General features: G+C 51.8%; 2 protein-coding genes across 3 annotated transcripts in view; one reads left to right on the top strand and one right to left on the bottom strand.

Moving 5' to 3' along the window:
- Window positions 1-1,883, top strand: part of HK3 (hexokinase 3) — a 46,865-nt gene extending 44,982 nt beyond the window's left edge. Inside the window, exons 16-19 of the mRNA XM_007474119.3 lie at window positions 557-740; window positions 887-1,042; window positions 1,172-1,405; window positions 1,493-1,883. Of these exons, the coding sequence (XP_007474181.1) occupies window positions 557-740; window positions 887-1,042; window positions 1,172-1,405; window positions 1,493-1,634 (716 nt within the window). The 3' untranslated portion in view covers window positions 1,635-1,883. The remainder of the gene's footprint in view (window positions 1-556; window positions 741-886; window positions 1,043-1,171; window positions 1,406-1,492) is intronic.
- The window catches only part of UNC5A (unc-5 netrin receptor A), a 106,771-nt gene continuing 95,228 nt past the window's right edge, over window positions 1,744-13,286 (bottom strand). For both annotated transcript variants that reach the window (XM_056811647.1, XM_056811648.1), the window contains 7 exons: window positions 8,460-8,547; window positions 7,977-8,145; window positions 7,515-7,748; window positions 7,148-7,297; window positions 3,833-4,000; window positions 3,326-3,504; window positions 1,744-3,038 (listed from right to left, as the gene is read on the bottom strand). In XM_056811647.1, coding sequence (XP_056667625.1) covers window positions 2,873-3,038; window positions 3,326-3,504; window positions 3,833-4,000; window positions 7,148-7,297; window positions 7,515-7,748; window positions 7,977-8,145; window positions 8,460-8,547 — 1,154 coding nt within the window. In that variant the 3' untranslated portion in view covers window positions 1,744-2,872. The remainder of the gene's footprint in view (window positions 3,039-3,325; window positions 3,505-3,832; window positions 4,001-7,147; window positions 7,298-7,514; window positions 7,749-7,976; window positions 8,146-8,459; window positions 8,548-13,286) is intronic.

Genomic DNA, 13,286 nt, shown 5'->3' with positions numbered 1-13,286 from the left:
AAGGGGCTGTTATCCTGCTTTCCCAGGTGGGCCACCGCAGTGGCCAGCTGGCTGAGGTGGCTGCTAGGGAAGAAGGGGACTCCCATAGGTTTTCACAAGGGAGGAAGCTCCTTCTTAGAGAAGTTAAGCCACGTGTTCCTATGACAGTTCACATGGCTAATAAGTTGCAGAGTCTGTATTAAAATCTAACTTTTCTGATGATCTAGTCAGGTGCTGCCCTCAGAGCCTGGCACAGAAGTGTTCCCATTCTTTTTATGAAAGAACCCTTACCTTTGCCATAGAATGAATACTAAATATTGGTTCTAAGTCAAAAGAGCAGTAAAGGCTAGGCAATGGGGCCAGGATCACACAGCTGGGGAGTATCCAGGGTCAAATTTGAACCCAGGACCTCTGACCTGGTTCTCTATCCACTGAGCCACCCAGCTGCCCTCAGAAATATTTTCTTAATTGAATAAGAAGAATAGGCAAAACTTGGTGACTGGGGAAAGGAGAGGGTGAGGCCCTGAGGGATGTGGGTCTTGGGTGGCTGGACGGTGACCCTCCCTGCCGCTCCTAGGAACTGGGACCAATGCCTGTTACATGGAGGAGCTGTGCAACGTGTCTTCGGTGCCTGGGGACCAAGGCCGCATGTGTATCAACATGGAGTGGGGTGCTTTTGGGGATGACGGCTTGCTGAAAGAGCTCTGTACACCCTTCGACATTAACGTGGATAAATCCACCATCAATCCCGGCAAGCAGAGGTGTCAGACAGCACAGCCAGGAGCCCAGGCCGGGGCGGGGCCCAACATCGACGGGGGTGGGGCGGGGGCGGGGCCAGGGAGAAGGGCCGGCCTTTCCGGGCTAACCTCCTTTCCTGCCTCTCCACTTCCATGACAACGTGGGCCAGGTTTGAAAAGCTGATAAGTGGCATGTATCTGGGGGAGATCGTGCGCCAGGTCCTCTTGCAGCTGACCCACCTCGGGGTCCTGTTCGGTGGCGAGGTGTCCCAGCGCCTTCAGACCAAGGATATTTTCAAGACCAAGTTCCTGTCTGAGATCGAAAGGTGCCCGGCCTACCTCCGCACGGCATTCACCAGGGGTTACTGGGGGAGAGGATGGTTTCCCCCGGGGTGGGCAAGGGCTGGCGGGGGTGGGGGAGGGGCGGGTTGAAATGAGCCCCTTGATTCTGCTAGTGAGGGTCTGGAGAGGCGGCAGGTCCGGGCTATCCTGGGTGCGCTGGGCCTGCGAGTGAACTGCGACGATGCCCTGATGGTCCGGGAGGTGTGTCAGGCCGTGTCTCAGCGGGCCGCTGGGCTCTGCGGGGCTGGCGTGGCTGCCGTGGTGGAGAAGATTCGGGAGAACCGCGGTTTGGAGGAGCTGAATGTGGCCGTGGGGGTGGACGGCACCCTCTACAAGCTGCACCCCCAGTAAGTGCGGCTCTGAGGGGGGCGCGGGTGGGGGATAGGAGATGCCCGGCCCCTACTCAAGGCCACACCGCTCCCGTCACCCCGCAGCTTCTCGGAGCAGGTGAAGGACACGGTGCAACGCCTGGCCCCGCGGTGCTCCGTCACATTCCTGCAGTCGGAGGACGGTTCTGGGAAAGGGGCCGCCCTGGTCACCGCAGTTGCTTGCCGTCTGGCTGCGGGAGCCCTTTAGGCTCGCTGAGGGGATCCGCCCACAGGCCCAGCCCGTCTAGAGACTCCTCCCTTCCCCACGTGTCCATCCCAGGAACCCAGGTGGGCCTTGCCCCATAAAAGAGAGACCATTTAGCAATATATATATCATTTATTTACATTATTCACGTCCGCTAAAATCCCTACGTGCCCGGCCGGGCAAGGCTGTATGTACATAAGGCCAAGTGTAAGTACTTGAATGCACTTTGAATACAGAATTAGAAAAAAGAAACGGTCTTTACACAACACGCCCTGGGGGTGGGGCGGGACAGGGGAGGGCTGGGCCTGCCCCGGCTCCAGGGACCAGGGACGGACACACTACAGCACAGACACTCGCCAATGTACAACGCATGACTCCCTTTGCATATACACCCGCCCCGCAGGGCCTGAGGAGGGGGGAGGGGCGGGGCGCCAGGGCTGGGCTGGGGGCCGGGGAAGGAGCAAGCCTGTGTCCCTGTGGGGGTGGAGCGGCAGCTCTGCCGCCAGTGTGTGAGGCACGTGTGTGACACGTGGGGGGCGTGACACGATGCGTGTGTGAGCGATGGGTGAGGTACGTGAGACTGGATCTGTGGTGAGTGCTGGGGGAGCGGTGCATGTAGGGGAGAGCACGGCGGTCGGTGGGCCAGGTGGAAGGCCCGGTCTCGGCCGGTTCGCTTTGGCTCCTGCAGAGGCCAATGCCTTTTGGAGGCCGGGCCCCCCTCAGACCTGCTCTCCCACCCCCACAGGCACAGAAATGTTTGCATAAGGCCCAGCTCCAGGTGGGCGAGGTGCCCCATTCCCTGACCCCCGTGTTTGCGTCGCGTGTATGTGTGACCCCAGGGGAGGGGGGGAGAGGTAGCATATGACACCCACACACGCGGACACGTGCCATCTGCCTCCAGACCTGCCTACTCCCCTCTCCCGGCAATTCTCTTCCTTTCCTTCTTTCCTGCGGGCTCAGCTCTGGATGCCCATCCCCACCAAGCTGAAGGCCCAACCCAGGGTGGCAGGGGGCCAGGGAAGGAGCCCTTTGAGAAGGGCAGGGGGAGTTAACTTGGCCCAGTCATGGCTGTGAGAAGGGGCTCCTTGTGCACAAAGCAAGAAAGAAGAGAGAGGTGGGCACCGTTCCAGGGGTGCCACCAGCATAAGTCCACCCCCTTTGCCCACCTTGCCTCTGGCCCATGCCCAAGTCCTATCCAACGATGCTGGTGCACGTGCAGGGAGCCGGTCCTGGCCTGGGGCTCAGCACTCGGCCTCAGATACCATGAAGAGGGCAGTATCCTGTTTGCCCAGATCAGCCACTGCTGCGGCCAGCTGGCTGAGGTTGCCGTGGGGGAAGTGCCGGGCCTCCCAGAGGTTGAGGATCATGGCCGTGGGGCTGGGCTTGGAGGCAAAGAAGCCGAGATGGCTGCAGAGGGAGAGGGGTCCATCAGTAGGCCCTGCCTTTGTCCTCTCCATCCCAGTGTCCCGAGGGACCCCTCCCCCTCTGTCCTCCAGCTCCCTCATCTCCCAAGCTGCCCCAGGCAAAGGAGGGCCAGTGGCCATTGGCCAACCCCTTATATAAGGGAGATGCCAAGACCCCTGGGTGAGCGAGTAGGAGATATGGGAAAGGAACCCAGGGACCTTGAGGACTCCCATCTAAGACAGGCCTCAAACTCTGCCAACTAGAGGTTTCCCCACCTCAGTGCTGCCCACCTGTCCAGGTGCAGTTTCTGGGCCAGAGTTCGCCAATCAGCACCCCGGCCACAGGGTGGGTCGAGGCTGCTGATGATCTTCTGACGGATGAGGAAGGGGATCTTAAAGGCACTGGGGCCCACCAGGGCTGGGACCCCCCCTTCATTGTCTGGAGCCAACAATTCAGCAAATCTCGTGTCCTGTGATGGAATGAGTCCAGTTATCTTGGCAAGCTATTCAGGCAGCTGAGTGCCCCCCAACGGATGTGGCATTCACTATCTCCCCCAAATGCGTGGTTCTGAAAGGGCTATAGGAGGTTAGAGGTGGGAGAGTTCCCTGTGGGAGGATGTGGGACCCATCCAACAGGGCCTTAAAGGATTATTTTGCTCCCCTGATAAGCGAGGGCTAGACGAGGAGCATCTCCCTCCGGCTCTCACCTGGTTCTGTCTAGCTAAGGATGAGGCCTGGGGCGGATGATGTTGGGGGCAGTGACAGTGGGGGGGGGCCCACCCTCCTCCCTGCTCCTACCTTGTTGATGTTGAAGTTGACATTGAAGCTCTGCCCATCTCCCTCCACCTGCCAGATCCAGATTTTACAGGCCAGGTCAGTGGTGCTGGGGCTGAAGCGTTCCAGGGTGAAGGTACAATGAAGGAATTGCTGGGCACCACCATTCCAGATGTGATAGAATGGGATCTCCTGTGGGGGTGGTGAAGAAGTGGGGAGAGCTTTAGAACCGCTGGCCCCAGGGGGGACACAATGATTGATTCCTGCACCAGGCCAATAACTTCATTCATGCCTAAGGGACGGCAAGTCTGGGGCTGGCACTTACTTGTCCAAGCGGTCTCTAGGCCTGGCAAGGACACAAAGCCATTGTACCCAGGTCTGGATCACTTTAAAAGTAAAAAAAGTGCTTTCTAACAAAGCATCATCATCTTCATTTCTCAGAGGAGAGAACCAAAGAAACAGAGGGTGGGGTGACTGGCTTCTAATTTTGAAGTCTTATTTTTTTTTTTCTTTTCACCCTGGAGTAAGTCTTGACATTTACCCTTATTAAATTTCAGATTCTTAGTTTCAGCCCAGTGTTCTAGCCTGTTGGGACCTCTTTGAAAACAATTATGTCAGTGATTGTGCCAGTTTTCCCAGACTGCTTTGTGTTGCATGCCCAGTTGATAAGTATGCCTTCATCCAAGTAATTAACAGAAATGTTAAATAGCCTAGGCCCAACCACAGATCCTTTGGGCACTCCACTGGAGACCTCTTTCCAGGGTTTCTTCTCATCAATAACAACCACCTGGTGTCACAGAGACAAATATGGCTGTATAGGGAGCTCATTGACTGTATGAGATTTGTAAAAAATCATGTTTAAAAGCTCAAAGCAAGAGAAACACAACCAATGAGTGTAAGGAATCCTAAGGTTCAGAAGCAGCTGAAGCCAGGGGTGAATGCTAAGGACAGAAGGGGTGCAACTGTTTTCAAATCTATGTTGGGGACCCATGATGGATAAATGTGTGTGTGTGATACCACAGCTTCCGAGGAAGTAGAGTTGAGGATCACTCAAGGGAAATGAAAAGGAATATGGTGGGTCTTGGTGCCTTGCAACCCATTACAAATGAGATTCTAGGGGGCAGCTGGGTAGCTCAGTGGATTGAGAGTCAGGCCTAGAGACGGGAGGTCCTAGGTTCAAATCTGGCCTCAGACACTTCCCAGCTGTGTGACCCTGGGCAAGTCACTTGACCCCTATTGCCTAGCCCTGACCACTCTTCTGCCTTGGAGCCGATACACAGTATTGACTCCAAGACAGAAGGTAAAGGTTTAAAAAAACAAAAAAATAAATGAGATTCTAAAGACCTGAAAAAAAATGGTGAGCTGTCAGGTAAAATATAACAAATGGCCAGCTTCTGTGCTCTCCAGGCATCCACTTAATATCAGCAGCACAAGAGGAATGAAATGAAAAAAAAAATACTTATTGTTTGCTATGTACCAAGCATGAGGGATATAAATACAAAAGTGAGACCTAGTTCCCGCCCTCAAGGAGCTTATGTTCTAATAGAAAGAGACAACTCATAGAGGAGGGGAGGAGGCTCCCAACCCACCAGGTGAACCACCCAGGCTGGACAAGAAGTGCAGGGAATGGAGAGGCATCGATGGGGGTTGGGGTCAGGGGGCTGTGTGATTCACTAGAGGAAGGGCCCAATCAATGAGATCACAAGATTCCTGAAGCTCTACTGTTAGAAGCAGGAGGAAGGCCAAAGGATGAAGGGAACCACTGTTTATGGTGGATGGGGGTAATGATAACAGACTGTGGAAGATAGAACTACTGAGCTCTTGGGTTAGTTCCCTCTTCAAGAAAGTGATCTTCAGATTGAGAAATATTTAATAAAATTGTTAAAGGGGAATTAAAACTGAAGACAATACAGGAAATCATAAGAGAATAACTTTTGGAGTGTTCAGGTAACCAGTACCTTGGCCACTCAAAGAAGGTATTGACATGGTTGCTGGGTTGTTATTGATCTCTGAAAGACCAGGGAGAATTAAAAGATTGCCACAGGACTGGAGAAAGGTAATTGTGTTGATTTTCAAAAAAAAGGGGAAGAAGGTAGAATTTAATTATAAGCTGGAGAAAAAAGACTTCTATTCCTGGAAAAATTCTAGAACATGTTGTATTAAAAAGCATAATTTGGGGGCAGGTAGGTGATTCAATGGATAGAGGGCCAGGCCTAGAGATGGGAGATCCTGGGTTCAAATCTGATCTCAAACACTTCCTAGCTGTGTGATCCTGGGCAAGTCACAACCCCAATTGCCTAGCACTTGCTGGAGTTATTACTGAGACAGAAAGTAAGGTTTGAAAAAAAAAAAAGATATGGTCTGTGAACTTTTAGAAAAGGAGGTAATGGCCACTTTGTAGTTATCAAAGAACCAGAAACAAAGTAGAAGTCCATCAATTAGGGAGTGGTTAGACAAGGTATGGGATATGAATGTAATGAACAATTACTACAAGAAAGGAAGTGAAGAATTCTGACAGTTGGAAAAGACTTATAGGAACTGATACAAAGTGAAGTAAGCAGAACCAAGAAAACATGTACAACAACAAAGAATGGCTGCCCCAAAGAAGAGATGAGATGTCTCCTGTACCTCTTTGCAGAGGAGGAATGGGGTCATGAACACAACAGATGTCTTACTTTTTACATTCTTTGCATTATGGGATTGCTTTCTGATGAAAAAAGTAATTGATATAAAAACAAAACAAGGAAAAACAATTTTTTAAAGGAGATAATGATCACTAGTCCACTGGAGAAAGCCGGCACATCAATCCATTTATCTTTGCCAAGGAAACTAGAGACAGTATAATACATGAATTCACAAAGAGATGGGCACAGGGGGCAGCTAGGTGGTTCAATGGATAGAGAGACAGGCCTGGAGATGGGAGATTCTGGGTTTAAATTTAAGCTCAGATACTTCTCAGACCTGTGAGCCTGGGCAAGTCACTTAATCCCAATTGTCTACACTTTGCTGCCCTTCTGTCTTAGAATTGCTATCAAGACACAAAGGAAGGGTTTAAAAAAAAAAAAGAAAAGAAGCTATCTGGTCCTTCTCTTGGGGTAGGATTTCTTGGAACATTAATGTGAAGGATGGGGGACCAGATGAAAAGCCCACCTTGCAAATGCCTTGGGAAATTTCTCTAGGGGGCAAGTCCTAGATGGGCAAGGCCCCAGTTGCTTCTCTTGACCTTGGTGGCATGCCCCCAGATGTTACTTTGGTAGACTAATACTCAGAAGCCCCATGGGAGGTGGGCCACAGTTGAGGTTCAGGTATTCCTGGCAGGGTCACATCCCCCTCCCTCACCTGGTAGCTGACAAGCAGTTTGCTCTTCCACAGGGAGCTGGGCACATCATGGATAGAGAGGCGCAGGTTATGGTAACTGTCCTTGAAGTGGAGCACTCGGGGCTCCTCGATCAGCTGTCCCCCCATCTGCTTCTCCAGCTGGATCACCTCCTGCCCCACAGACAAACCAGGCCAGTTGTCATGCTCAGGGCACAGATGCAAGAGCTAGAAGGTCCTGAGACCCCAAACTCTTCACCCAGTCATGACTCTTCTCCCTCCAGGGACACCCCAACTCCCCCTGCCCAGGGCAGTCCCCAGGGCTCATGCTGCCATGAGCCTGGGGGTGGGAGAATGGGGCTTCCCAGGCTTGGAGGGCTGGGCCAGGTACCTTCAGGGCGTCATGTGTGTCGTGGAGACAGTAGACACGGATGGTGTATTCCAAGGAGGTGCAGGCCGTTGGGGCAAACAGCAGAAGTTTGAGGCGCTTGGCGGCAGCTGAGCTGAGGGCCTCCCCCACTAGGGCGAAGCGCCCCAGCTGCTCTGTGAAGACGTGGCAGGCGCGAGCCTCCAGCTGGCAGTAGTACAGGTGGGCAGGGGATTCCTCACCCAGGTGCAACACATCCTGGGGAGAGAGGGGAGGCCCAGAGGTGCTAACTCAGGCCCCACAGGCTGGGTTCTGGGGCCCGAGGGCTTTTATGTCAAGGTTATTAGAACCCAGGCTCCCCTCCCACACTCAGATGACCTCCACCCCCCTCCTCTCTTCTTATAGCCCCTGTTGCCTTTCTGGTCACTTGGGGTCTCTGAACCTTTGAGGGGCCTCTAGCTCAGGGGCACCCCCCCAGCCTCTCACCTCCCAGGTGCCCTCACAAGACTGCTTCTTGAGCCGAAGGCTCCAGTTCTCGGGGCTGGGCTCCCCACAGTGGTCCATGGACAGGATGACTGGCCGGGTGAGGAGGACTCCAGGAGGCCCGCAGCTAATGATGGGGCTCAGCAGGGTCTGGCAGCCAGCTAGGGGCAGCCTCAAGTAGGAAAGTATGGGACAGGGGAGGGGAGGAAAGGCATCAGTGGGAGAAGGCAAGGCCTCAAGGAGCAATGATGTCATTCCAAGATGATGCTGGCCTTTCCACAGCTCCCTGGGCAGGCAATGAGCCCCTGGCTGGTGCACTTGGCCCAGCCGGTGACAAAAGAGCCCCGGCCCACTGAGGCATGCCAGGCTCAGGGTCAGGCCGGGGCTGAAAGGGAACCCAGCTAAGCCTCCCTCTCCCTTGGGGGCTGCGGGGCTGGGGCAAACCTCCCCACTCCCACTCCAGCAGGGCCCAGGTCCTGTTCACACCTCACATCTTCCTGCTTGTGCAGCGTGAGGTAGATCTCATAGATCTTTCCCCGGGGAATGGCATCTGGAGGGATGAGGAGGCTGATTCCTGCAAGGAATGATGTTGGCAAGGCAGCCTCAGTGAGTGGTTATCTCCCGAGTGCAGACACTTTTACCCCAGCCTTCTAGCACCGCCTGCCCTGCCCCTCCAAGCACTCCTGTCTCATAATCCACACGGAAACATTTCCTCTTTCCTTACATGGAATTCATGGGTTATTTTTACTGTGCAAAGTTTATTTCTCCTGTAGACCCAGAGTGAAAATCATAGTATTATAGACTTAGTATTACATAGTATTATGGCATTATAGAGTATAGATTTAGAGGGGGAGGAACCTCAGAGTCCGTCCCTTCTTGTTTTACAGATGAGGAAACTGAGGCACAGACTTGCCTCGAGTCACCCCACTGGTAAACGTCAGGCAGGATGCTAATTTCAAGGCCGGCGCTTCATCTTCTCTCTCTGTGCTGCCTCTCTGAGCTGCTCCTGTCAAATCCAGCTCTGTTCCTTCCTACCTGGGTGGCCTGGGATCTTTTCTGAAGCAGCCCCAGTGATTTTCTGCAAACTAGGGTCTCTTCTGTCCCCTTCTCCCTCTCATTCCATTAGCCCCAGCTTCTGGAGGGGGCAGGTCAGGGAAGAAGAGAACTGGAATAAATCCAGAGAAAACCTGGGCAAGCGGGTAGACAGGTGCTGGCCCCATGCTTGCTGCTGTTCGATCCCTCTCCTCCAAACTCCTAGAAAGGGTCTATAGGGTCTGTCCCCACTTCTTCACTGGGCACTGGCTGTCTGACCCCACCACTCAGCTGAAACGGCTCCTTAGCCTCACCTGTTAACACGGATGCTCTAAGGTCCTAAAAAAACCCTTACCGCATTCCTTCCTAGAATCAATACTGAGGATCTGTTCCAAAGCAAAAGAGTGGTAAGGGCTGGGTCAATGGGGGTCAAGTGACTTGCCCAGGGACACAGAGCTAGGACCTCCATCTCCTCAGCCACCTAGCTGCCCCTTAATTCCGTAACTTCTGAAGTCCAGGACTTTCTTCCTCCTTCATTTTCTCTGGGCCCGTCTTTCCCTCTCTCCCAGCCACGCTGGGATTTGGTGATGTGTTAGGTGGACAATTCTCAGCAACCTGTCGGGCTGCTCCTCCTCAGGCTCCTTTGGGGGATGTCATCCCTCTCCTGTCTCCTCTTAAGTGTGGGTGCTGCCCCAGGCTCCCCACTCTCTCCACAAAGGCTTCTTTCTTTCTGCACTTGGTGATCTCATCAGCTGCTATGGGTTCATCTATCATCCGTGCTGACAAATTCCCCAAACTAAATATTTAGCTTGTCTGTTTCTTGAATGTGGGCCTTGCATCAACAGCTGCCCGCGGGCCATCTCCACACAGACTTCTTGGCCTTCAAATTCAATGCGGGCAGACTTATGATGTCTCCAACCTACAGCTTTTGCCTGTGCCTATGTAGGGCAATCCTTTCACCTCTAGTCACCCCGCTGGTGATCTCGGGGTGGCCCACCACCTTCTCTCCTTTGCTGCTTGGGAGCTGGTCAGCCTCCGAGTCTCAGTGGTTGGCCCTGTACAATATCTTTTGTCCCACCCCCTCTTTGGATTCACACGCTCCACTGTCATTTGGGCTCTTTGTCTTTCATCTGGACCATTATAATAGCCTCCCAACTGGGCTCCCTGGCCCTCAGTCTCTCCTTCCAACAGCCGTCAATAATCTTCCCAAGGTACGTGCCTGACCAATTTCTCTTCAAAAACCATCAGGATCCCCATATTGTCTTTAGATTATACAAGGGTTTTATGATCCCCCCCCCCACAATTTGACAGTTCACTTGTGTCCAGAGCTCTCTGGGACCCCATTTGGGGTTTTATTGGCAGAGATACTGGAGGGGTTTGCCATTTTCTTCTCCAATTCATTTGACAGATAAGGAAACTGAGGCAAGCAGGGGGAAGTGATTTGCCCAGGGTCATATGGCTAAGAAGTGTCTGAGGGCCAGATTTCAACTCAGGTCTTCTTTACTCCAGGCCCAGAGCTCTAGCCACTTAGTTGCCCCAAAGAATATGCTTCAGAATATTGGTCAGGCCAGAAGGCAAGAAACAGTGGAGCCCAATGGCAAACTGCTTTATCTTTGCCAAGGAGACCCCAAATGAGGTCATGAAGAGTTAGACATAATTGAAACACCTCAACAACAACAAAATATAAATATTAGGTTATTATTATCTGGGACCAGAGATGAAGACTTGGCTCCACGTGTGGAAAGAAATAATTCAGTTGTTGGGAGATGAGGAGGCCTGGGGCTTCCCCTGAGATCCAGCACTATGAAAGCTTGGTCTGGGAGAGACTAGAATAGTTAGGGGCAGAATTGGGATTTGAACCCAGGCTGGAAAAATGCAAATCCAAAACCGTTTTCCATTGTTTCATGCTGTCTTCTTTGATCCTTGGAAACCTGGCTGGCAGGCGAGCCTGCTGTATGACTATTACCTACCCTTTTAGCTCTAAATCTGTGATCCCATGTCGTCTGGGCCTACTACAGCTAAGTGGCACAGTGGATAGAGTTCTGGGTCTGGAGTCAGGAAGACCCACATACTATGTGACCCTGGGCAAGTCATTTAACCTCTGCCTCAGTTTCTTCATCTGTAAAATGGAGATTATAATAGCACAACTTGTTGGGTGGTTGTGTGGCTCAATAATTTAAACAATTTAGATAATGAAATAATTTAGATAATTTTAAAAGCATTCAGCACTGCACCTGGAACGTAGTAATTGTGACAGAAATGTTAAGATATTGTTGTTGAATGTGACCTCAAATGCGGTCCAGTCATCACTGAAGCCTGTCTAACAAGGTGCTGACCACATGTACATAGGATAGTAACTCCCATTCCTATCTAGAATGCTTTAGAATTCAACACCTTCCTCATAACAGCCTTGCAAGTACTGAGTGTGAGGATTATTATCCTCATTTTACAGATGAGGGACTTCAGAGAGTTTGAGATTTGCTCAAGGCCACCCAGCTGCTAAGAGTCTAAGTCCAGGATTCTTAACCTTAGGCACTATATCATGCTGAAAACAGAACAATGGAACAGCAATACAATGAAACTGGAGGCTTTAAAGACTATGCTAGGTAGCCTAGTGGATGGAGTGCCAAGCCTGGGGTCAGGAGGACTGGGGTTCAAATATGACCTCAGACACTTTTTAATTGTGTGACTCTGGACTTAATTCTGACTGCCTAGTGGCTCTTCTTTCTTAGAAATCACATTAATAAATATTAAAAAAAAGAAATCACATTAAGAAGATAGGAAGAGAGAGGAAGGGAGACAAGAGAGACGGAGAGAGAGAGAAAAGGGAGAGAGAAAAAAGGGAGAAGGGGAGAGGGATAGGAGGAGAGAGAAGAGAAAGACAAACAGAAAGGGAGAGACAGAGGGAAGAGAGAAGAATGAGGCACAGAGAGAGGGAAGAGAGAAGAGTGAGACAGGGAGAGAGAAAGAGAGGAGAGAGACAAGAGAGAGGGAGGGAAGGAAAGAGGCAGAGAGGGAGAAGGAGAGAGAGAGGGAGAGGGAGCACTGCATGGGCTTGTCTTAAAAATAGCATTGAAGCCTACACCATGACCACAGGAAGGAGAGATATCCAGGTAGAGGAGGCTGCAGGGGGTCAAGAAGGTCAAGCTTGGGGGCTCCCAACTTCCTCAGCTGTAAAAAAGGCAACATGTCCTACCTCCCAGGGTTGATGAAGGAAACAACATCTGCAAAGCACCTTGAGAACACAACAGGGCTCCCTAAATGTTAGCTACCCAGTGGAGGGAGGCACGGTATGGCACCACTGGGCCACCCTGAGCCAGTGGAGCACCAAGACCCCCCCCAGGTTCTTTTCACTCGGGTTAGTGCTCAGCCATGTCTCAGCACCATTCTATACTTGGGGAATGGATTTTCTGAACTCAAGTGAGAGACTTTACATTGATTCTTGTGGGATTCGGCTCCACATTCAAGCCTTTCATCATCTTTTTGGATCCAGATCCCGTCCTCCAGGGGCTAGTTATTGCAGCTTGCTGTCAAGGATGCCGCGCATGCCCGTAGAGACCACTAGGTGGCGCAGTGGATGGAACACTGGGCCTGGAGACCTCAATTCAAGTCTGGTCTTAGACACCAGTTCCAAGTCTCTGGGCAAGTCAATTAACCTCTGTATGCCTCAGTTTCCTCATCTGTAAAATAAGGCTGATAATAGCACCTATCACCTATAGTTGTTGAGGGGATTAAATGCAAATCTGTAGCACAGTATCTGGCACGTAGTAGATGTCTAATCATTCCTTTTTTCTTTCCTTTCTCCTGTCATCTTTCCCTCCTTCTTTCCTTCTATCTTTCCATCCCTCTCTCCCTTCCTTCCACTTTCCTTCCCTCCCTACGTCTCTTCCCTTCCTTCTTTTCTTCCACCTTTCTCTCCTTCCTTCCTCCCTGTTGTCCTCTCATCCCCTTCCTCCTCTCCCTTCCTTCCATCCGTTCTTCCCTCTGCCTCCCTTCCTTTCCTCCTGGCCCTGGTAAAAACAGTGAGAAAGTCTTGTTCATTACAGACCGCCCCCTCCAGTCTGAAATCCATCAAAGGCACAAGTCAGGCATGACCTTCTTAGTGAACTCATGCTAGCTCTAAGTGATCACTGCTTCCTGTCTCAGTGCTCAGGAATAAATGCTCTTGTGGCCCTAGTACCGAGCACAGGGCTACCCAGGTACATCCCCAGGAACTGATGGCCGGGCTTGGGTTCCATCAAAGCAGCCATGTGGCAGGGCAGAGGCTACGAGTTCCCTCTC

This window comes from Monodelphis domestica, chromosome 1, assembly GCF_027887165.1.
Source record: "Monodelphis domestica isolate mMonDom1 chromosome 1, mMonDom1.pri, whole genome shotgun sequence".
Lineage (NCBI taxonomy): Eukaryota > Metazoa > Chordata > Mammalia > Didelphimorphia > Didelphidae > Monodelphis > Monodelphis domestica.
Note: the sequence above shows the minus strand (reverse complement) of the source record. Positions and strands in the feature narration are given on the sequence as shown.